General features: G+C 42.2%; 1 protein-coding gene across 10 annotated transcripts in view; it reads left to right on the top strand.

The window, feature by feature from the left end:
• YEATS2 (YEATS domain containing 2) overlaps positions 1-23,399 on the top strand; it is a 68,712-nt gene that overhangs the window by 17,324 nt on the left and 27,989 nt on the right. For 5 of the 10 annotated variants that reach the window (XR_001921991.2, XM_018083124.2, XM_018083122.2 and 2 more), the window contains 17 exons: positions 1,170-1,328; positions 3,632-3,735; positions 6,232-6,339; positions 7,534-7,704; positions 8,889-9,147; positions 9,920-10,081; positions 11,292-11,407; positions 11,729-11,884; positions 12,606-12,779; positions 13,557-13,755; positions 16,341-16,472; positions 16,717-16,815; positions 17,833-17,944; positions 19,116-19,189; positions 20,201-20,280; positions 21,186-21,387; positions 22,654-22,880. Coding sequence is in view for 9 of the 10 variants with exons in the window: in XM_018083124.2 (XP_017938613.2) it covers positions 1,170-1,328; positions 3,632-3,735; positions 6,232-6,339; positions 7,534-7,704; positions 8,889-9,147; positions 9,920-10,081; positions 11,292-11,407; positions 11,729-11,884; positions 12,606-12,779; positions 13,557-13,755; positions 16,341-16,472; positions 16,717-16,815; positions 17,833-17,944; positions 19,116-19,189; positions 20,201-20,280; positions 21,186-21,387; positions 22,654-22,880 (2,534 nt within the window). In the remaining variant the exon portion in view is untranslated. Of the gene's footprint in view, positions 1-1,169; positions 1,329-3,631; positions 3,736-6,231; positions 6,340-7,533; positions 7,705-8,888; positions 9,148-9,919; positions 10,082-11,291; positions 11,408-11,728; positions 11,885-12,605; positions 12,780-13,556; positions 13,756-16,340; positions 16,473-16,716; positions 16,816-17,832; positions 17,945-19,115; positions 19,190-20,200; positions 20,281-21,185; positions 21,388-22,653; positions 22,881-23,399 lie in introns of those variants that run through there. The other 5 variants (XM_018083123.2, XM_018083128.2, XM_018083126.2 and 2 more) reach the window with 5 other exon arrangements.

Raw genomic sequence — 23,399 nt, 5'->3', positions numbered from 1 at the left:
ATGTGCAGGTCACCACGGTACTTGCTGTGAAGCTGAAAGATGACCTGTTGCATCTCTTCATTTTCTGATCTGCAGGGTAGAGAAGACGAAGTACCAGTTATCAGCATATGTGATATTTCTGATGATCTGCTCCCAGATAATTTTCTTAAAGTTTGTCTGGTTTGTTTGCTTTTTTTTAACTAAATTTCAATATTTTTCCTTGACATCTTAAAACTGTACTCAGGTTGATCTACATTTGAACCGATGCCAAGTGGTGCTTTCTTTCTTTATAAGCTCTTCTCTTGATCCTCTTTTCCCAAGGCTTCCCAGAAAGCAAGAATTGCAGGGGCCATCCTATCTTTCTTAAAATCCTTGGACTATTGTCTCCTGATCTTTGCTATTTAAATGTTGCTCTGCTGAATATTTTTCCAAGGTTCTGCTGTCTGCTGAGAAGTGCTACCCCTTTCAGATTTTAAAACAGTTTAGAAGACATGGGAATTGTATTTGATGAACATTTATGTTCTGTTTTAATTGTCAATCACTGCCAAGAAAGTAGATTAGGTGGTTGAAGCTTGGTGCTTGCTGCTGTCTCTGTTCTCTGATCACTTCCTTGCCTATCCTTTTCTCTGTATTTCTTGTTTACCCCTTCATGCAGCTTTTTTCCTCTCTAGTTTTTCTCTCTCTTGGTGCTGTTACCCAGAAGTTGCATGTTTTACAGTTTGATTTCAAAGTTTTCTGCTGTAGTGAGAGCAGTGAAGGGACTAGAGTGCTCATGGCTGCCTGATGAACTGCTTAGTTCCCAAAAGGCCATGGGCTGCACAAGGGAAGGAGAGCTTAGCTCTCTTCCTTCATCTCCTTGGGTGCACTGGTCTTGGCAGTGAGACTGATGTAGGTAATGCCCCTCAGGATTCAGGAATGGACCAGATGGCTTCTCAAGTTCCCTTGGAACCCTGCTTGTCCTGGTAGACAGATCATATCCAGGGCAGGTATGAGCCACAGTGCTTTAGATGACTTTTCCCTTCCTTCTGTCTCTTCTTTCCTTCTCCAAGTCCTGTGATCTTGCTCAGGCTGGGAAATACCTCCTCAAAAAATGTTCCTTTTCTAAGCTGTTTTACAAAGTACTACTATTGCCGTGTTTTTATGTCCTTACAACATTTACAAGCCAGAAGCATTGGACTTTTTTTCTTAAGGTTCTCCAATATCGACCCCTAGTCCATCTCCGCTACCTCGTACCCCAACATCCACTCCGGTGCACATGAAGCAAGGCTCTGCTAGTTCAGTCATTAATAATCCGTATATTATTGTGGACAAGCCTGGACAGATGGTTGGAGCAGCAGCCACAAGCACAGGTGTGTAGTGTGATCATAGAAGGCAGTGGCTCAGTCTTACACACTCAAGTTTATTCTCTCTTTAAAATGATCGGTATAACAGCAGTATTTCAGCTTGTGAAGATGGAAGAGTACTCTCCAGAGAAAGAGGAAAGTGTGGTTGGTTTGCACAGCTGGCCTGTGTGACATGGTTAAGGATATCTCAGACTTGAGCATAACTTCCCTTAGGAAACAGCACAATGTAAGGCCAAATAGAAAATCACAGACATCTCTTCAAAGAGAGCCTGTTCTTCACAGGAAAAAAGGAAAGAGGGGAAAGTGGTGTAAACAGTGGGGCACAGATTTAGACAGAAACAGCACGAAGGTGCTTGGGTGACAACTGTATCATGCAGGTGGGCAAAAAGCATGGAGAGCTTGCAGTGCCTGGCATATCAGTTGTAGGTCCCAGTGTGGGGTGCAGTGGGTGTGTTGAAGTGCTTAAACCCCACTTACCAGGAGAACACCATGGCTGTTTGTTACTGCTCTCAGCTTTTATCTGGTTCAATTCCAGCCAGTTTGGATTCCTCTAACTGGATTCCCTCAGTGGTGACAAAAACCTGGGGTCAGGGGGAGGACTGAACTGCAGGACACAGGTGATGGGCATTGGAGTCAATGGATAATCTTTGTGTCAGGGCTGGAGGAAAGGTCCCTCTGAAGTCATTTATTTGTTGTGATTTTTGGCCAGGAACTGCTATTTTAAAACACGCTTGTTTGTATATATGTGTGCTTCCCAGCATCTCAGAAGAATGCCCAGAGCCTTGTGAGGAAGTGCAGCATCCATGTAACACAAACTGTTTGCTGGGTGGGGTTGGAAAGTGCAAGAATTCTACTTTTTAAAGTTCCACCCTTTATCTAAGGGAACGTAGCTGTCGTGTTCATTTTAACTTCATCACAGAGAAAATTGGTAGGGGGAGCATAGTCATAACTGGATTTTTAAATTATGTTTTGTGGTGTTCTTGGTAATACTGAAGCTGTTTCACTTATAGGGTTTGATTAATTGGGGTTTTTTGGTTGGCTGGGTGGTTTCTGCCTTTTTTCTTCTCTGTTTCCTTACCTCCAGCCTGACTGTGTACTCTGCCTAAGTGGTTTATTATGGTTTGGGTAACTTCTGAGCTCTTCCAGTAGAGGTTTGTACACGGAGGATAACGTCTGTAGATGCACCAGATGGTTTGGACATACAAGTCTTGGTGCCATTAAAGGTGCAGTTTCCCACCACAGTAGTGTAATGTAAGTACAGACTGGCCTGCCAGTTTTCTTGTCAGAGAGCCTCATCACTAGACCCTGTGTGAGGGAGCAAGAGGATATGTGGAACTGGCTTTTTGGCAGCAGCAGCCAGGCTGGACTGTGTTTTTCTCAGACAAAGTCACTGGGATGTTTCTGGTAAGGCTGCAGATCATATTTAAAAAGAGGGGCAAGATCTTCATGGTCTCTGAAAGCCAGCCTTCCCAAAGCCTGTATTTTCAGAAATGGCTGCTCATTTACTTCTAAACTTAAATGCAGATTGTAGTACAACTGTATGAGAGACTAATAATTGTTTTCTTGAGTGTAATGCATGACTTTGGTGTCTCTCGAACAAACAAAACTAACAACCCAACCCAATAGCAGCAGTAACAAAACTGCTGAGCTGCAGTGTGGTGTACACACTCTGAAAATGCAGGGTAAGTTTACTACTGAACCCCCATGCATCTTGGGAGTCAGGAGACTGCTGTGGCACATGTATCCATCTGTCAGTTTAGCAAGAGCAGTCTTCCACTGAGGACCCTAAAAAATTCCTAATTTCTGTTTCTTCCTTTATCCTACTCACTCTGTCCCTTCTGCTTGTTACTCCTCACTTTGTCTCCCTCCTTTTCTGGCCTTCCTTTCCCTTCCCACTCCAAGCCTTCCTCCATGCCAGTGTCTAAGGCTAGTGTAGGTTCAGATGGCTTCTGGGCAGCAGAGGACTTTACATCTGCAGCAGCAAGTTCCAACTGGTGGTTCATTCACTGCCCTAATTTCACATATTTGCACCTGTATCCAATATTCTCAGCCACCCAGGAAGGGTGCCTGACCTTTTACTTGCATCACACAGAGCTCTGGGTGGAGAGTACCTTCTCTGGGGCATGGATTCTGCAGGTGGAAATGCGGTAGTGGATTTGTTTTGTGCCCGTGCCAGCTGCCACTGATGTACCTCCTGGACAATACAGTCGAAATGCAGTGCTGTGTTTCTTGCTAGAAGAGGTTTCATGTGTGCAGTGGCTCCACTCCCTGGCCCTCACCTGACATCTGCTTTATTTCCTGGTGCGCAGGGAGCCCAACCAGCAAACTGAGCAGTGTCTGCCAGGCCTCTCACGGGACTGGATCTCCTGTGTCAAAGACCCATGGGAGCAGTTTTGTTACCTCAGCTGTCAAGGTAATGTTGTCATTAGGTGCGTACTTCCCATTTAAAGTCCAGCTTCCTATTAAATAGGGCTTTTTAACATCAGAAGTTCTGCATTTCAGGAAAGTTCCTTTGATTGTTATTTCATGTGAAGGTTTACTGTGTCTAGCAGATGGAGCCATATGAGAACATGGTGGTTATACAAGATGATAGTGTCACTTCATGCAGCTCTAATTAGACTTGCCTACACGTCTGTTAAAGGCACTGCTCTTCTGCTTTTCTACAAAGAAACCCATGGAAGGCATAGCTCCCAAAATGTCTTACCTTTCAAAAAGTCTCTAGCTTACTTTGATCTTCTTCACTCAGTTAGTGACAGAGTGTGATTAAACCAGAGATGCCTACCTCAAAACCTTCATTCTGTTCATTACTTTCGTTCAGCAGCTGCTCCTAGCAGCCTGAAAATAGCTCATTTAGTGGTTTTACAACTGCCTGCATTCAGAAAAATGTTTGTGTAAACAGTGGAGTAACATTTGGATGTGTAAACAAACAGCGATAGATACAGTTCTTCTGATCTGCAAAGCGCAAAAGGTGCAGAGCTGAACTGTCTCACATAAAATCTCTCCCACATCTTGTGCTAGGAATGATATTTCTGGCAGGGAAGTGGCGTCAGCAAGGCTCTGAAAGCAGCTGGTGGGTGTGCTGCTGAAAACAGGAGCGTTTCCCTGTCTCCAAGCCACAATATTAATGCAGGATGTGGTGGGGGAAAGGTTTACCAGTCAGCCTGCAGAGAGCAAATCACTTTCCTTTGGAACTGAGATTCTTCCTATGTCTGTTAGGGAAAAAGACGATTGTTGTCTGGAGCAGTTTGTTTGCAGTAGCATTTTAAGTGTTAGGTGTGCAGCCAGCTAGTCAGCTTTTAAAAGCCTGTCTGCTCAGGTGGATTTCACTGAACTGTGTTGAAAATCATTCATTGGTCTTTATTTTTCACTGATTTGGGACAGTTCTTTCTGAAAGGTTTTCAGTGAGTCAAAGTAGGCATGTTATTAGTAACACTTGCATTCTGTATTTCCAGGACAAAGTCTAAACCTTTATTTAATATATTTAAATATTTAAATTAATTACACTATTAATAAATTATATATAGTAAATAAATAATAAAATAAAATTAATATATTTAAATATTAAATATTTTTAAAAATACATTAAAACCATACTTCTGTAAACCAAAATACATTCCTGTTTGTCTTCCGGTCGGTGAAAAGCTGTAATTTTATGGTTTCTTTAAAGGGCTGCATTTCTTCATCCACTCTAAAATGCCCGGTATGCAGCTGCTGTTGGGAGGACTGGTTATGCCTCTAGCCTTGTCTTCGCACTTGTCTTCACCATTGTGCACAACTGGTAGCAAATGGGGATGTGGTGAACCAGAGCAGACAACCAATCTGCTTGAAAACTAATGTGTTTTCAGCCACATGTGTCAGTACAAGGAAGATGTCAAGAGTATTAGATTGGAGTCTGAGGGCTTGATTTCTGATCATGGTCCAACCCAAGGATGGGCCAAATGATTGTGAAACCATGGCTTTGGAGTTCACATTGGTTGTAAAAGAGACAAATTGTACTGTAACAAACTTCCTCTAAGGCATTTGACTTCTCTACCAGCCTCAGATCCAGAAATGCCACGTGCATGATTTTGCAAGTGTGGAAATGTTTTGGTTTTTTGTGGGTTTTTTTATTCTATTTAGTTATACAACTTTGTAGTTTCCAGGAAAGACCACGTGCCATTGCATCGTTCCAGTTAGAGGAGAGCATAAATTCATCTGAGAAACTATTTTTCCCCTCCATAACTTGTTTCTTCTTTGACTGTCTTCCTTCTCTGAGATTGTGTATGGAATCACAGAATGACTGAGGTTGGCAGGGATCTCTGGACACCATCCAGTCCAACTCCACTGCTAAAAGGAGTGTCAAATAGAGCAGGTTGCTTGAGAACATGTCCAGTTGAGTTTTGAGTATCTCCAGGGCTGGAGAGTCCACAACCTCTCTGGGCAGCCTGTTACTTTGTTTGATCAGCATCAACAACAACAACATTTTTCTTATAATTTCCTGTATTTCAGTTTGTGCCCATTGACTCAGTCCTTTCACAGGATACCACTGAGTGTTGATTGGCTTGACCTTCATTATACCTTCTCATCTGGTATTTATATGCATTGTAAAGATCCCCCTTAAGCCTACTTTAATTTTACATAAAACATATTAAAAGCTGATCTGAAAACAAGTATATTCCTATTGCCTGTGTGTGATATGGTAAGAAACAGTTACTGCTGTTGGAGATGTAACTTTCCAAATAAAATTTGCTTTGTAGGTTGTGTTAAGTAAATTAGACTCCTTTTACTTAAGTGTTGACTGATTTTGGAAATATCTGATTTGCACAGGTAATTTGGCCTACCTATATGGTCCATGCTGCCCTTTATTAACAGTCAGTTGTTTTATTTCTTGTATTCCACTGATTTTTGCACCATGTCTTCTTATTCACAGCAGGAGGATTCTCTTTTTGCCACGATGCCACCCCTTTGTCCCATTGGGAGTCATTCCAAGGTGCAAAGCCCCAAATCGGTCACTGGAGGACTTGGAGCTTTTACAAAGGTATTTCTCCTGGCTTTTGTGGTGGGACAAGGAGCCCAATAGTGTCATTTCATGCCTGACTTGTGCCACTGATCATGTAACTCCAGTGCCTGTAGAACTTACTGGAACCAATGTGTCTTGCTGACAAGAGCTCTCTAGCACCTTTCAGAAATGTGTCTTGTATTCTTTTCTTTCCCTGTAACTCTGCTGTACCTGTGATCTTTCCTTTTATTGCCTCTTTCATCTTGTCTGTTTTTCCTTTGAATTGCTGTTGTATTGAGGCTGATATTTTAAAAGCTATTTTGGTAGGATCTATCATGGCTGGGCTTCGCGAACGAAGATTTGGGAAGGCTCTATCCACACCTGTTACAGGCACGCTGGTGACTTATGAGGCCAATACGAGACAGACATATCCGATTGCAAAAGGCACAGCAGAAAGACTCTTTAGATGGTATATTCTGCAAGACACGGTTCTTTCTGAGTTGCCTTTTCTAAACTGTAGTAGATCTGTCAGAAGCTTCTTAAAAAATGGTACCGTGATTTCTAAATCTCAGACATTGCCACTTCTGATTATGTTTCCTTAAATGCTACTCTCTAGAATTTAAACTTGTTTCTGGCAATATTAAGTGATCCAAGTAAAAGGTGGAAGAATGTTTCCTACCAGTTACAGTACCTGCAGCAGTCTAACACAAACCTCCCCCCACAAAACATCCTTATTTCAGTTGCTGCCCTTAGAGATTAGATGTAGGGCCTATCCCAGAGAAACATAAAACATACACAAGAGAATAACATCAGCTATAATGATTTACAATACCTATAGCTATTATATCAGTTGTAATTTTGCAGGATAGAAATAAAAAATTCAGGTTCAGAACATGCTCCAAACAGGAAGTTGCTTATAAATTTGAAACTTTAATATGTTGTTTCATGCTAAGATGCAGGATCTGAAGAAGTCAGGTCTGGCCAAGTCCCTTGTCAGTATGACTAGTAGTTGTAATATTACTAGCAATTCCCTGATTTCTATGAGCATGTCTCAAATGTGGGATGCTTTGTAAGTACAGACACCACCCCACACGCTTGTGTGTTGGGAGCAACCCTGAGTTAGAGTCTACGTGGTGGTGAGAACCATGACTGTTGCCTGCCCTTCCTTGCCGACAGGCTGTCCCAGGTTTAAGGTGTTTGCTTTTCTTACTGCTATTTCTTCCTGTTTACCAGGTGATAATAAAGCAGGAGCCAGGAGAGCTGCCACAGCAGCCGCAGGTCCCGGGGACAGGCGCGGCGCAGCCCTCGGTGCCACAGTACGTCACAGTCAAGGGCAGCCACATGCTGGCCTTGTCTCCACAGAAGCCAGTTGTGAGCACGGGCGAGGGGACAGTACAGTCTAAGGTATGAGGCACTTGGGCATCTCTGGAGTGGTGCAAGCTCTCTGTCTTGTGGTTTTATTGCAACACTTGGTGCTTCTCCCAGGGGGTTCGGGTTGCTTCTTTTGGCAGCACCATGGTTAACTGGTTTCCCTGTGTGCACAGAGTGACTGGTATTGTACTTCCATGTAGTTCTTGGGAAGGGAACAGGCTGGGCCTGCACTATTGCATTTTGTTGTGTACAGGGACATCTCCCGCTTCTGTCCAACCCACTGCAACAGTGTGGCAGAGGTGCTTTTGAACTGTTAGCCCAGAAAGCTGACTGCCATCATCAGGTCTTGTTGAAACTCATCCAGGTCTTTTTGGAAGAGGTCAGTTCTCTTTCCTAGGAATGCAGTCCTGCAACACAAGAGAACGGGACAAATAGGGACCAAGGTGGAGACTGAGCCAGAACTAGCATTAGGTGAAATCGGCCCTACTTGAGAGGCAACTCAGGTGTTTTATTGTAGGAGTCGTGCCAGTGCAGTCCTGCTATGTCGGGAGTGACACAGCTTCTGAGAAGGCTCACTGCAGTGACAAGATGACAGATGTGTCAGAAATTGTCTCTATTCCTGCCTGCTTCCATTATGGATAGAGTCAAATGATGTGCCAAGAATGAAAGATTACATACAGAACTTTCACATTTGCATAAGTAAATACTCATTTGCATTTGCAACAGTTCATTGTCCTTTTTACTGCCTTATTTGCCTGTTTGAGCAGGTATGCAAACTCATGTTTCCCTGCAGTTACTGTCAACAGGTAAAATTGAAGCACTTTGTGGCCTTACTTTGAAGGCTTTGAGGCCTTCCTTTTCCCAGGGAATCTGTTCCCATGAACATGTTGAAACTGAATTTCTGCATCTCTGTAATTCGCCAAGGCAAGCTTTATCTTCAGCTGGAACTAAGCCATTCCTTATGTATCAGAAAAAAAGGAAGTGCCCTGTAATTTGAATGAACTTAATCTTTTGTGGGTGCTCTGAAATCCTGATTGTGTATAAGAGTTTATCGTTTTACTTGGGATTGGCCTCTTGCCGATTTAATTTTGTTTCTGAATGAAGCACTTCTGTACGTGACCAGACATGTGTGAAGTGTCCTGAAATATCTGGAGACGGAGGTCGTGCACCAGGATTGCCATGCCAGCAGCACATCATCCCACCCTTATTTGTTGCAGGTGGTTGGTGTCCCGGTTGGTTCTGCATTACAGTCGACGGTGAAACAAGCAGTGGCTATAAGTGGTGGCCAGATCCTTGTGGCAAAGTCTGGCTCTTCAGTAGCAAAGGCTGTTGGTTCGAAGCAGGTTGTGACTCAAGGTGTAGCCAAAGCCATCGTGAGTGGAGGTGGAGGGACAATTGTTGCTCAACCTGTGCAGACTATAACAAAGGCACAGGTTTCTTCCACAGGTGCTCAGAAAAGTACATCTCAAGGCTCAGGTAGAGTAATTTTACTCCTTTTAATAGCTCATGATGGGTAGGCTTTGAGGGTCTGTAATGATTTATTCAGCTGCAACATAACTGTGTGTGGTTGAAAAACTTCAAAATGAGTAGAGAGCTCTGTAGGAAAGTTCAGGCTGACAGAGATTAAAGAAAATGTTAACTTATTATCTGTAATAGGGAAGAGGGAGCACAAGTGCTTTAAAACATGCAGTGCTCTGTGAGTGGAGATCAGATAGATACGCTGGGGAATGTGCTGGAGACCTGGTAGACTTTCATGGAGCCAGATCTTACATTTTTGCCTGGCATTATGGTCCTTAGCTGCTCAAAGGGCTCCCCATAAATCCAACAAGAGCCAGTCTGTCCCTATTGCATTTTCACATCCAACACAGTGCTTACAGGTACAGGAGTATGGGCAGAAGCACCTTGCCTGTGTCTGCACACAGCTGGCTCTAGCTGAGCACACCAGCTGGGGCTCTGAACTGTCAGAGAGGTGTGGTGCCTGGGGCTGGAGGAAGCCTGTAGACCCCATGGCTGTGCTGCTTTGGCCTGCAGCCATAAGTGGCACTGCACACAGAGAGATTTTTTTTCCAGACCTATTAAAAAAACTCTCTGTGCATCAGTAGTGGAGTTAATCTGAGGTTAGGCCAGCTAAGTAGGGATTATTGAAGGCTAGCTGCATGTCACTCCGAGTACTTTCATCCTGTGCAGATTTCAGTGCTTCTTGCTTTCTGCAAGCAGCAATTTTATTTCTTTTGTTCTTTCTTTCTAGTGATGGCTACGCTGCAGTTACCAGCCACCAACCTGGCCAACTTGGCAAACTTACCACCAGGCACCAAGCTGTATCTCACCACCAACAGCAAGAATCCTTCTGGGAAAGGAAAACTGCTTTTGATACCCCAAGGAGCCATCCTGCGAGCCACAAATAATTCTAGTTAGTCTTGCAGGAAAATTTAATGAGTTAAATAATGTAATCACTGCATAATTAATATGTTTGCCATTTTTGCTATGAAGCATCCTGCTGCTGTGGAAGTCAGTAATGAGATGGGGTTTCTTTGTGCACGACAACCCATATGAGGTGCTTTTTAAGGCTGAGATCTCACGAGTGGCTTTAGTTTTCAATGAAACTGCTTTTCATGCTGTGCTCTCAATGCAGAAACATTTTTTTTGTTAATAGGCTTGTGAATCAAACTTTCTGTGAAATACTTGGAGAAAAACATGCTAAGATCATTCTGAGGGGCAGTGCTTTGTTTATAATGTGCTGTTGCTGTAGGGAAGGAAAGCTTCAGGCTTTGGACTCTGTAGATGAAAAGATTGGTCATGAACCTTCTCCTCAATGCCATTCTTGAGACTTGGTTTGGGATGAGAGATGGATTGGGTGTAAACGTTTTGCTCCCGGCTCTGATTTGGCCTCCCTGAAGTATTGTTCAGTGTAATGTATATCAGCAACCCAGCAATAGAGTACATGTCACTGAAGAAGCAGATGCTCTTTCTGAAGGTATTTTTGGGCTTGTGGTGAGAGCCTCTTTGTTTGAGATTTAGAGAGGCAGCTGGGTCAGTCCAGCTTTGAAAATCTCACAGGCATTGTGGAAGATCATATACTTGTGATTTTTGTGACAGAGCCATGAGTATTTTTTTACCCTTATTTCTTACTGAGAGACTGAAGAAAAGTCACCGTTCAGCTTGTTCCTTCTGGAGGCAGAGCAATATCAAAGTGCCACTGCAAATTAGTGCTTGGTATCCATTATTCTGTTAACAAAATTGCACTGAAACAGCCAATGAAAGTAAAATTAAGAAACCAGTGGGATTCAAAATATTTTTAGGGCTTTTGCTGCAGATTCATAACCTGCAAAAGAGTGATGAAAAGACTGGTTATCTGTTGGATAGCATTTTCATTTGATAAAGTTTGCTTGCCCACCAGCCCTCCTTACTCCCCTCATAGCTCCTTTTGTTCATAGTGTTTGCTGAGCTGTAAGAGCACAGCAGCACATCTAAACTGTTCTGTACTGGGTAGTAATGTTCCTTGGCTGCAAAACATGTGGCACCAAATGTCTTGCCAAGTGTTTTCAAGTATTGTGTGTACAGGGATGCTTTAGCAGCTGACTCTGATTACCAGAGGGTCAAGCCTTTTCCTCTGGTTACAGGTCTTCAGTCCGGATCTTCTACAAGTAGTGGAGGAGGAGGAGGAACCCAAAGCACAAGCAGTAACCTGTCACAGCACCTCACCTATACATCCTACATCCTGAAGCAGACACCCCAGGTCAGTGTCATAAGCATTTCAGTTAAAGCACATTGACTGCAGTGGTGGATGTCCTGTGGTTCTGTAGTGCACAAAACATTCTTGGACTACGGTGCCTAGATCTGTTTACCTCTTCTCCCCATCTGCTTCCATCAGAAAGTGTTCTGTAGCAAGAAGGCTGTGTCCAGCTTGTAGTGCAGAAGCGTCCACTGTATTTAGCAGTACTTTACTTCAGAAGATGAAATGTTGTTGCATTATATCCACAGGCTTTTATCCTGTGTTTCTGTTGACTCTTAAGTGAGTTTCAAAGTGCTGACCTCCCTAACTTATTTTCTGGATCAGGGCACCTTTCTGGTTGGCCAGCCCTCGCCTCAGAGTTCTGGGAAGCAGCTCACTCCAACATCAGTTGTTCAGGGCACTGTAGGAGTTGGAGCATCTTCCACACAAGGACAAGCCCTAAAAGTAATAACTGGACAGAAAACAGCACTGTTTACACAGGTAATGTGCAAATGATGTGGTTCTTTCTTACCAGTTACTGTTCTGTCAGATAAAGTATAGGGACCACAGACCACACACTGAGAGCTTTTCCTTTCATAATTGCTTGGTTTGATGTGCTTTTTTTGTACAATTATGATGCTGGCTGTCCTATGATGAGGAAAGCATATCATACTACAGATTTCCAACTTGCTTTCTCTTCTCAGAGGGGGTCAGCTTCCAAGCGGTGTAAGCTTAGTTTGTAAATGAGCTCTGGGATTTCTTAGTGAAATAGAATTGGAAAACTGAACAGTGTCAGGTGCAAAAATGTCTAAATATTTGAACCTTACAAATGGGTCACCTGCTAAAGCTGTTAAAAATCTTTGGGTTTAGTACCTCTTTTTAAAAAAAACCTATCTTTCCTTTTCTAAAAACTACCAGGTAGTCCCTATGAAATTCAAACTCCCCAAGAGTACCTATAATTGATTATCCAAAATTCAAGATTGATAGGCATATATTTGCAAAGTCAACAGTTTGATAAAGTTGATTTCTGAGGTGATAATTTTGTTCCAGCTATTATTGCCAGAATTTGATTTTTCCAAAAGTGTTTTGAAAATATTTGCTAGTAGTATAAAAAGCGTTTGTCTTTTTCGTTTTGTTGGTTTTACCTTTTGGGTTGGTTTTTAAAGTAATTTAAAACCTCAACAAATGGACTTTTTTCCTTACTTTGCATTCTTTCTCCAAGGCTTCATCCAGTGGACAGACATCACTGGTGAAAATATCAGATGGGTCTATAAAATCAATACCTGCCTCATCCCAACTCTCCAAACCTGGCACCACTGTGCTGAGAGTATCAGGAGGTGTTATCACCACAACTGCTGCTCCTGCCGTGGCCCTTCCCACAAATGGTGTCACCCAGGTGAGAAACAACCTTGCAGTATTCTGTAATGCAGTGTTTGTACTCCAGCCACTGCAGTCCCAGGAAAGGACTTGGACTGCTTTTTTCCACTGTTGGTGTCCTTCCCAGTCAGCTTTCTGGTGGGTCTGCTCCTATTTGTAGTAACCAGACTACAAATACTCCTGAGATCACAGCTCCTCCACAGTGCTGTCACAGGTTTCAGAGGCCAGCAGCAGCCTGAGTTTGTGCTCCCTGGTCCTGGCTGTGTTCAGAGGATGTCACTGCTCTCCACCCCAGGGGAGATTTGGCACTGCAGCCTTGGAAGGAGGTGGTTTGGCATAGAGGGAGGTGGGAAGCAAAACATTGGTATTCCTGGAGTGAATGCTCCTGTGTGTGGATGGAGCCACGTATCCAGTTGATGCAGGTTGTCCACCTGGAGTGGAGTTGCAGTTCATGGGGTGGGGAGGAGACAGCAAAACAAAGTAATTCCCTCTGATGGTTCCCCAAGCCTACTTCTTTCAATTAGCCCCTAATCTTTGCTTCCCCACTGCTATTACCTGTGGGGAGGCAAAGATTAAACAAGTGGAGATTTGACACCGTGCTGTCACAGCCTCCATTCTGTATGTGCCATCATTGTGTGTGGGTTTTTGGACATGAATTTGAGAACTTCTTGCTTCTCAGTGAATGGTAGATGAATACTTGGTTTTGCTGCTTCTAGATATTACCTCATTGTGTTTAATTGTTGAATCATCTATGACATGAAAGGGAATTTGTTATCCCTCCTTGCCTCTTATGCAGCAAACAGATAATGCAGGTTCCAGTTCGTCATCTCCTGGAACTCCTGCAACAAAGACATCTGGACAGCAACACCAAATCTGTGTAAGCCAGAGCCAGTCTACTTCATCAGTAGTGAATAAGACTGCGACTTCCACTGTTGTAAGTGTTGCTTCCTTGATGACTACTGCAACGCCTATGACGGGAAAAGCTACAGTATCAGGTACTAAACTTCTTTTCCTAGAGAAAGTTAGGATCCAGGTGTGAGTTCTTTAGATGTCTTCACTATAAGTGGAAGAATACAGTAACCTGCATTTACGACTGTGTAAAAGTAAAGTCATGCTTTCTAAAACATCTTACGAGCATAACTTTTGGCTTAGCCAATTAAATGTCTAATTAATTTGGCATCCTTTTGGCACTGACTGTATCTATTACAAATAATAGAACAAGTTACCCTTTGGTATTGGAGAGGGATTTTAGTTTTAATTCCACTAGAAGATGCATTGTGCCTGTTCAGGAGTACAATGTGTCACTGAATGTGGAAACTATCAAGGTACCAGCACTACTACAGACTTGATTAGTTTGTGAGAGTGGAACTCCACTGTACTCAGAGAACTTGCAATGAGCAGAATTTGTCTCTGAGGCTTCGCATCTGCTCTGTTTGGCTTGGAAAGGAGAGAGATGTTGATTAGAGGGAACTGAAGGCTTTGAAGTCAAAATCCATTAAGTACAGTGAAGTAGGCTGGATCTGGGATGTTTTGAGGTAATAAAGATGGACTTGCCCTTATGTGAAGGGCAGTTCTCCTTATTCAGTTTTATTGTATTCCAGTATCTTTTGTGTGAGGGAGAGTAAATACAGCACGTTTGAGTGTTATGGGTTAAAATTGGAGATTTTCATTTAGATTAATTCACCCGCTGGCATGTTCTGTTCACTTGAAATGGTTTTTTGTGAAGTGAAAGTGGAGTAAAAATACAGAAAAGAGAAAATAAGTGACACTGAGTTCATCTGACAGTGTCTTTTTGAAGCAGCTCTTCTTGTTTCGTCTGTACTCAGTCTTCCAAAGTTCTCCTTTTTTATGACTGTGTTTTATGCAGAGCTTGAAAATAAACAGCATAGACTGCTAAGACTGACACAATCCTGCAAGAAGCAGTTGAGTATTTTTCTCTTTGCAAAGAAAGCCACAAGGGTGTCTTTTTTCTTTTTTTTTGGTAGGAAATATGCCTTAATAAATAGCTTTCAGATTAAAATTCCCATTTAGGTATGAGAATGCTATCTAGATTTGGGTTTGGTTTAGGTTTTTTTGTAACCCGAGGCACTGACTTCATCGTGAAAAACTCCTTCAAGAATTGCAGAAGAACCAGTGACTATAAAACATGTTATTTCAATGTATTAACAAACAAACAAAACCCCCAAACAAAACTGTGTTAAAATTCTGAATGTTGATGTTTTTAAAGGTAACTTTTTGAAAAGAATCTCAAATATTCCCTTGTTTTGCAACAAGCAATGTCTCTCACCCATCAGGCCGATAGTTAGTTCAAAAGGTCTCTTGTCACTGGCTTTGCTGTTGGGTCCCTTGCCATCTAACCTGACACATCAGTATGTCATACACAAAGGAATGGGTAATACCAGGTGAGTCTTCTTGCCTGGAGGTGAAAGCCTAACTTACCAGTGCTGGGCATCTTTTAAAACCAGGAGACATCTTCACCAGACCTTGCATATCTAGTACTTGGAAGGCAACTATGTTTCTTAAACAATAATAAAAAAATATAAAGAGAAAGGAACTTTATCTCAAAACAAAACATGAGTATAAAATTGCCATCATGAAGCTAAGGAATCCATTATTGTTAATGTTTTAAAATAAAAAGCTATGAACTTCCACAATCTGAAGAAAAGTTAGCTATAGATTGAATACAATTACATGGAAGATAGCTGGTTTACCAGTAAAAAGGATGGGCATAGGCCCAAATCACAGAGTTAATGTTGGCTGTAGTGGCTTGGGATGTCATCACAAGGAGATGACACATTGTGGAGGAGAGAGAGCTGACAGGTGTTGGGACTGTGGCACCACTTGGAGCTGTGCTGATTTCCACCAACAGTTACAAAGTGCTGCCATTGATAATGCTGTTAATATCTGGATGTTCTACTTGTTCTTTTGGCCTTGACTTAAATCAGGGATTTAGTTCAGTCCCCACTTTAATGTACTTCCTAACCTGATAAGCCATCCTTGTGGATGTATTCAGTGCATGTTAGAGAAAGACACAGAACACTCAGTTCAGGTACATCCTTCGTGAGACTTGCTGCACAGCAGCCTTGGCCTTGTCACTTTGTTGGAACACGGTTGATTGTGCCCTGCTGACTGCAGTGGATGCTGCAGCACTGGGACACCTCCATGGGAGTGGCTGTGTGAGTACAACAGAGCTGTAGTTCACTGGCTTACCAGACCCTTGAGCACAAGGTCTGGTTCTGACAAGAGTGTTTTACTCTGTGCTGAGCCTGCTTCAGTGGAAAGGTTTGTGTTACATCAGTTTTGCTTAAGATTCCTTAGGCAATTAGGAGACTTGCTTTACAACTGTCAGAGTGCTGTGCATCATGTAATACTGTGCACACTGGTGCAGCACTCCAGTGTTTCAGCCATCATTTGTGTCAGTAAAAACTTGTCCTGACAGTTCACAGAACTGTGGCTTGTTAAGAGGATGGCAGTGCTCGTTTACATGCCATCCTGGCTCAAGCAGAAAGGGAGAGAAGTAGCTGGAGATAAACTAACTGGTGTGTTTTATTTAACATTTTGTCTTCCGTTCTTCTTGCAGGGTTGCTAAAAATCCACTCAAATCAGTCTAGTCCACAGCAGGCTGTTCTGACAGTTCCCAGCCAGCTTAAACAGCTCGGTGTAAACACAGCTTCTGGAGGTGTTCAGACAATACTCATGCCTATGAACAAAGGTAAAGGGCAGAGGAGGATGACAGATGGTGTTTGAAAATCCCCTTTGACACAGAAGAGCACTTGGTCACTGTTGGAACACATGGTCCGAAGTAGAGATAGAAGAAAATGTAGCAAGGAATTCATCCCTAAACTTTGTGCTGCAAAAACATTGTGTTGCTTCTGAACATGGTTATTTGTCAAAGTGTATGAAATTTGATTTTTTTTTCTTCTTTGTTGCCCCCTTGTTTTTCTTTTCATCTCCAGTTTTACAGTCACTTTCTACCAGCAAAGTTTCAGCAGTTTCAGCTGTTACAGCAGCAAGTATGACTGCCCCTAGTCCCTCTACAGTATCCATCACTAAAGGTAACAAGGAATTTCTCAGTAAGATAAGTAGTAGAAATAAGCTGGTGCTGCTTTATGCAAGTGGCCTGACTATGAAAGTAGACTCTGACTGTGGGTTCCTTTATTTCCACTGTTAATAGGGTTTAAATCAAGTTAAAATGGCACCTGGGGACTAGGAAATCACACTGATTTCCCCCTCAACAAATGCCAAAGCATAGACAAGTACGGAGAGAAATGGGGATGTCCTAGAAAGCTACCATGAGTACCTTGAACACTTGTAGTTTCAGTCCGTATTTGCAGAACTGCATAGAGCAGCAAGCGTTCAGTCACAGTGACTGCGTTCCTCAGACAGTGACTGTGGTGGGCGGTGCTGGAGGTTGCTCTCCAGCAGTACTAGATACAGACAGCATGTGTCTGTGTGCACAGAGGGGGAAGATGTACTTTCAGTACCTCCCAGAATAAAGCGTGGGGCAGAGCTGAGACACTGCTGAGTCCAGTTCATGCAGAACTGTCCTGTGTCAGTCCATCCCAGGAGCATGACCAGACTGTCTGGATGTTCTGGGTTGGGGACGTCTCTCTCCTGCTTCTGTCTCGCCAGAGTTCTGTCCCAGACGTGAGAAAGTTCAGATGTCAGAATCAGTGATGTCTTCAAAAAAGTTATTGCTTTGAGATGTCACTTCTGGTTAAAACTTAGTACCTTTCTATCCAGCTCTTTGTTTACAAAATGGCCAAGTACATTTGCAGCAGTTCAGTTTAGATCAGGCAGTCATATGCAAAACAGCAGCAATTGGTTATGCAGATTTTCTTAAAAGGATGAGATGTGAGCATGTTGAGATTTGGGGGAGGGGGAGGAACATGTTATGGTGGCTCTCTTCAGGAGAATTGAAGGTCAAATTTGTTCATGCTTCGCAATCGGGATGCAAACAACAAAGAAAGTGATGTTATGTAAGACCCTTAGTCTTCCTGGAGTCTCACAAGACACTGTTTATCAAGCTGGCTGGTACTTTTTGTCTTCAAATGTGTTCTGTTTCTTTGAAGTTAAGATGGAGCCTGATTCAACTGGACAGAACTGCAGTTCTGTGGGTACCCAAGAAAGCCAAGCAGCAGTGAAAACAGAAGAGAACTCTGAACTTGGGAATTACGTTATCAAGTAATTGTTCGTTTCTCTATAAGGATTTCTGATCTTTCAAATACCAGGGGAATGGAGATGGTTCTAGGGATGCATACAGTGTGTTACTTTTGACTTAGAAATACGTCATAAAATCTTCTATCCCATACACTGCTGTAACAGTGCTAACCTGTTGGGTGGCATTTGGTTCAGACAGTGTTGCAATATTTTCTTTGTAAATGGATTTCTGTGTAAGGCTCACGAAAGGGGAAAAAATGAGTATTTGCAGTTGGTTTGGGCTCTGCTAGAATCACAAGCTGCTAAAACCTCTTTATCATCCTCTGGATGATAATTCCCATTGCTACTGTGTGTCCTTAGTAAGGTTGAACTGCCCAGTGACATGCAGGTCAAAAAAGGGGCATCTGAAATAAATAGAACTCTGTCTTCTGGTCTCTCTGGTCTTGTTAAGGTCATGTACTTCTGTAATTACTTAGCATGAGGGCTGCCTTGCTTCAGAATTGGAATTAAATAATAATGAGTATTTATTCACTGGATGCTGTGAAATCTGGTGCCTTGTTTGTGATGCTCTTGCAAGTGCTTATTAGTGTTTCTTTTGCCAGAACTCAGTCTTCAGAATTTTCTTTGCGTATTTCCTGCAGTGTGTAGGATGTTTCTTCTGCTCTTGATTTCTCCAGTGGCTGACTTTCCTGTCTCCGTGTTTTGAAAAGTTTTGTAATCCCAACATATCCCTGCAGACATTACCCTGATGGAGAGTACGTGCAGGGGAGAGGAATAAATCTTAAGTCACTACACACTGGAAATTATCTTAGTTAAAAAATAGCTGTTGGAAAATACAGCTCCTGACAGTTAAATAGAGTAAGTCTGGTAAAGTAAACTCCTGTAAGTATGAAGTGTCCCATGAAGTATCCCGTGTTCCTGCTGGGACAGCTTGCACTTGATGCAGGGATTTCTTCCAAGCCTATCTTCAGGCTCTTCAGCTTGAAAATGTAGCTTCAGATGTGGACACTTTTTGGCAAGAGGAGGGGCTGTTTGAAATACCTTCCCTGGATTGGGGCATAACAGTTTACCCTCATACTGCTATTTGTGATGCCTTGGGGCTAAAGACTTTAAACCATGCAGTGATTTTGAAACATTTTGCAGCTGATTCATTGCTTCCAACAGTCTTCATTGTGATTCTTTTTATCCCTTGCAGCATAGAATATTTGGAGAACGTCCAGCAGCTTTTAACAGCAATAGTGAAGAAGGTCCCCTTAATTGCTGAAAAAAGTAAGCAGTAAATGAAAAGACTTTGCTTCTTATTTTCAGTGTATCAACAGAATGCCTTGCATACTCTGTAGCCACAGAAGTTATTAAAAGGTGAAATGAAATGAAGCCATCCTCCCAGAGAGCTCTCTCCAGGGGTTGTTCTAAAGATGCTTAGAATTAGGTTCTTCCAGTAAAGCCAAATACGTTGTTATCAACCGTTAATAACTTACATCTGGGTTTTGGTTGTATTTCTTCATATAATGGCTGCAAGTAGGTCTTCTTTTCCCTGGTTTGTCCTTAATGGATGTGCTTTTTCTTTTTTATTTTTTTTATTTTTTAAATATAATGCCAGGATTTTAGAATGCTTACAAGTACAATAACATAGGTCAACACTGTAATGTGTTTGTTATTGGGGGTTTTGTTTTTTTCTAAACAATAGGTGGTGATCTGGAGAGAAACATTTTATTTGTATATGGTACTTTATTATTTCACACCTCTTGCTCATGAACTTAGCTGAAAAATGTATCAGCTTTCTCTGCTAACTAATGCACTTTAAACACATGGTCCTAGAGGCTGGGTAGGACAGACCCTCTCAAGCACAGGCAGCAGAGTAGGAGTGGGAGGCACAGTAAAGCTTCCATTACATACAGCTCTCATGCTTTTCCCAGAAAACCTTTTCACTCTTGTTTTATTTTTACGTTGTAATTTGTTTGGAGGGGAAAAAAGTTTTCCAAAGGAAGAGATTTTGATTAGTAAGACAGACTTACAGGTCTACATCATACAGTTTTTGAATGAAGAACAGCCCACAGCCACAGGTGTTTCTGTGTATGACCAAGACAGATGCTGGTTTTGCATCCAAACACCACAGTGTCAGTCCCTCTTGGAGAAAGCACAGTATTTGTAAGAATTAGTTAGTCATTGAGCCTGTGAGCATGATACACATTTCCCTTTCCTTTCTGCTAAATAACATCAAACCCAGAATCCATCTTGCTTACTAAAACCTTATTCAGTTTTTGACTTCATGTTTTTTAGGTGAGGACGTAAGCTCTTTTTGTGCCAGTTCAGTGGAACAGTATTACAGCTGGAATATTGGGAAGAGGAGGGCAGCCGAGGTAATCCTCTCCTGTGTTTCATAAGCAATCATTAGGAATACAAGACAGATTTCTGAATTATGGAGCCTGCCTTCTTGTTGGCTGATTTGTTTTCTGAATCAGTCTGTTCTTTTAAATGGCAGCATTCTTTATGGCAAGAGGCACTGACTTATGTTCAGGTAGTGATCCTGTTTATTGTTCAGAGGCTTTCTCAAGCAGAAGGGATTCTGAAGGTTATTTTTTGGGTTACTCAAAATCAGATGGTTTTGAAACATTTTAAAACTCGAATTTTTTGCCAATTGTCCTGTTAACACTTTATCCTCATCACTCCTCTGTGGCATATTACAGTCATGGGAATTTTATAAAACTTTGTCTACCTTTTTATGGGATTGTGTCTGCTTTCTGTAGGAAGAGAATTGAGGGATTTGCTGTAAACAATGCTAGTGCTGAAGTAGATTGTCAGTTCACCAAAGATAAATATTTCAGTTAACCTGGACCTGTTTGTATTGTGGTTATGCTTCTCCCTATTTCTTTATAACTTTGTCATCTTGTATGGTTTTACAGGGACGATGTTAACATTGGTTAGATCTTTTGCTGTTGCCAATGATTGCAGAGTGAAATCAGATTTTAAGAAGCATATTTGCTCTAGTTGATTTCTTGCACTATGCCATCTTAGGTGTTACTTGGGAGATGAGACATTTCAAGTCAAGATAAATTTGTCTAGGGCCCTGTAAATGCATGTCCCTTTTCTTGAGACTTACTTTGGATGATAAAGCAAAGTTTAAATGACCTGTCAGAAGTCATTCTGACTTCTGAGAAAATCATGTTCCTTTTTTCTCCTTGCAACCTGGATTATTGTTCTGGGCTGTAGGCTAACCTTAAATGTTTTAGCCAGCGTGATGAGCTTTCCCTTCGGTTTGTCACAGTGGCAGCGAGCAATGACAGTGAGAAAGATCCTACAGGAAATTGTAGAGAGGCATCCCAGGTTTCACAATATTACCCCTCTGAAAACAAAGCATGTGGTGCACTGGTGTCGATGCCATGGCTACACTCCACCGGACCCTGAGACCTTGCGGAACGACGAGGACTCGATTGAAGACGTGCTGACACAGATAGACAGTGAGCCAGGTGAGTGTGGAGGGACAGGAGGCTCCTTTCTGCCAAAGACACTGTTTATTAAATGCCTTGAGATTGTGTGTATGTGCACACCTGTGCTGCTGCTTTGTTCTGAACTCGGTTTGCTCCGGAATAACCAAAGTTGGAGATTGTAAGGGCAGACCTACAAGTGAGGCTGTCCCTTGCCCATGTTAGTCCTGATGTTTTTCTGGGGCCTCTTGGGTTTTATTGTGCTTTGGGTCCTGTGGAGGCCCAGAGTGGATAAGTCTCATGAAAGATGATTCTTGCTCCACAAATATAATCTTTTATAAATGGATACACAAAGTAAGCATAGGGAGTAATGACATTTCTGCCCTTGGGCAAGCTTTAGCCTCTGTTAAGACTTACTGTGAAAACAGTATGAATGAGTTCAGCTACAAAACAAAAACCCCAAACCTGGCAGTGACAGTGTGGAGCTCAGTGTGGGTTAGTTTACCTCCAAAAGTGAGGTGAATTGGCTTATGTGAAGCATCCCACTTTGTATTACAGCTGCTACATTATTCCGGTAGTCATAGCTCTGGGACTCCACAGTTCATTTTAGTATGTATTAAACGTACATCTTTAATTTCATCCATTCTTCACAGTTAAGCTCTCTCGTTTCACCTTCAGCTAATCCCTCTCCCAAAGCTGAATGTTTTTCTGTTCTGATCATTCAGGGATTTTAGGTATTTCACAGAAGTGTATGGAATGGATTACACTTTGCGAAATCTGGCCCTGCATTGCAGTTGTTGAAGGTGGAAAGGAAGGCTAATATCTACCTTCTAAATCACTAGATTTTTCTTTGTCTTTGAAGTTGCCCTTTTGTCGTTCCACTGTGAATGTCTTCTGATTTTTTTTCTCAAAAATCATGAATGTGAAAGATGATTTGGTGTTGCATGATGCCTGCATAGTAGAAACTTCACCTCTCCAAGCAAATTGAAGAGCATCAGACTGGTTTGCCAGTTGCAAAAAAGCTTCTGTGAGAAAGTCTGGGAGACTGACATTAGCCTGGTTTTGTTTGAAATGCAGCCTTCTTGATTGGTGTAGGAGCACATGAGGGAGAGAGGACCACAAGTGTCATAAAGATATAATTAGAACGCTCTCAGTGACTGTTTACATTTCTGTGCATCTTTGTGCTTGGTAGGAACTACAAAAATAACTTGCAATTACCTTAATTTCTTACCATGTTTTGAGTGTGCATCTGTTTATAAACAGCTTTTCATAATCTACCATGTGTTTAATTGATTGCTTCTTTTTCAGAATGCCCTTCATCTTACAGCAGTGGTGAGGAGCTGTGCCGAAAAGTAGAGGAACTACAGCAATTTCTGAAACAAGAACCAGAACACGAAGAGGAAGTAGATATTCTCAACTTTAGCGAGCCATTAAAAATAAACATTAAGAAAGAACAGGAGGAGAAACAAGAAGAGATTAAGTTCTACATGGCTTCCTTGCCTGCATCGGAGTTCGTGAGGGACACTGCTGAGAAGGTAATAAGTGACTCATAAAGCTAATTGGAACTGTTGTTAAGCTAATTGTGGTCTTGCATTTATTTAGTTGCCTTTTTTTCATCTCTGGATTTTTTAATGAAAGTTTTTATAAATGCCCTGGAAAAATTGGACCTTCTGACTCATGACACTCAGCTGCCACTGCTGGCAGGAGAAAGGGAAGTGTACCAGCTGGCTGTATTGCAAGGCGTAGTACAGAAAAAAAATCATCTTGGAAGGCTAAAAGCAAGGATAAATGAGGAATGAGGAGCACTAGCACTGAATTTTTCCTGTGAAAGATTTGGACTTGTTTCTTGGACCAGTGCTGTTTAATAGCAACTCCTGAGAAGGGGTTGTGATAAAGATTAGGCCACAGCAAACTTCTCGAGTGCTTGGACTGTGCTTCCTCCCATTCAAATCAGGGCAAAAGAAAGGGAGAGGGAGGTGTTCTGTCACCGCAGCAGGGAGGAGAGAGAGAAGACTGGCTTGGCTTGTAGGAAAGAGTGCTCACCATTGTACCAG

The sequence above is a fragment of the Manacus vitellinus genome, unplaced genomic scaffold (genome assembly GCF_001715985.3).
Source record: "Manacus vitellinus isolate BGI_N305 unplaced genomic scaffold, ASM171598v3 scaffold_60_pilon, whole genome shotgun sequence".
In the NCBI taxonomy this organism is placed as follows: Eukaryota; Metazoa; Chordata; class Aves; order Passeriformes; family Pipridae; genus Manacus; species Manacus vitellinus.
Note: the sequence above shows the minus strand (reverse complement) of the source record. Positions and strands in the feature narration are given on the sequence as shown.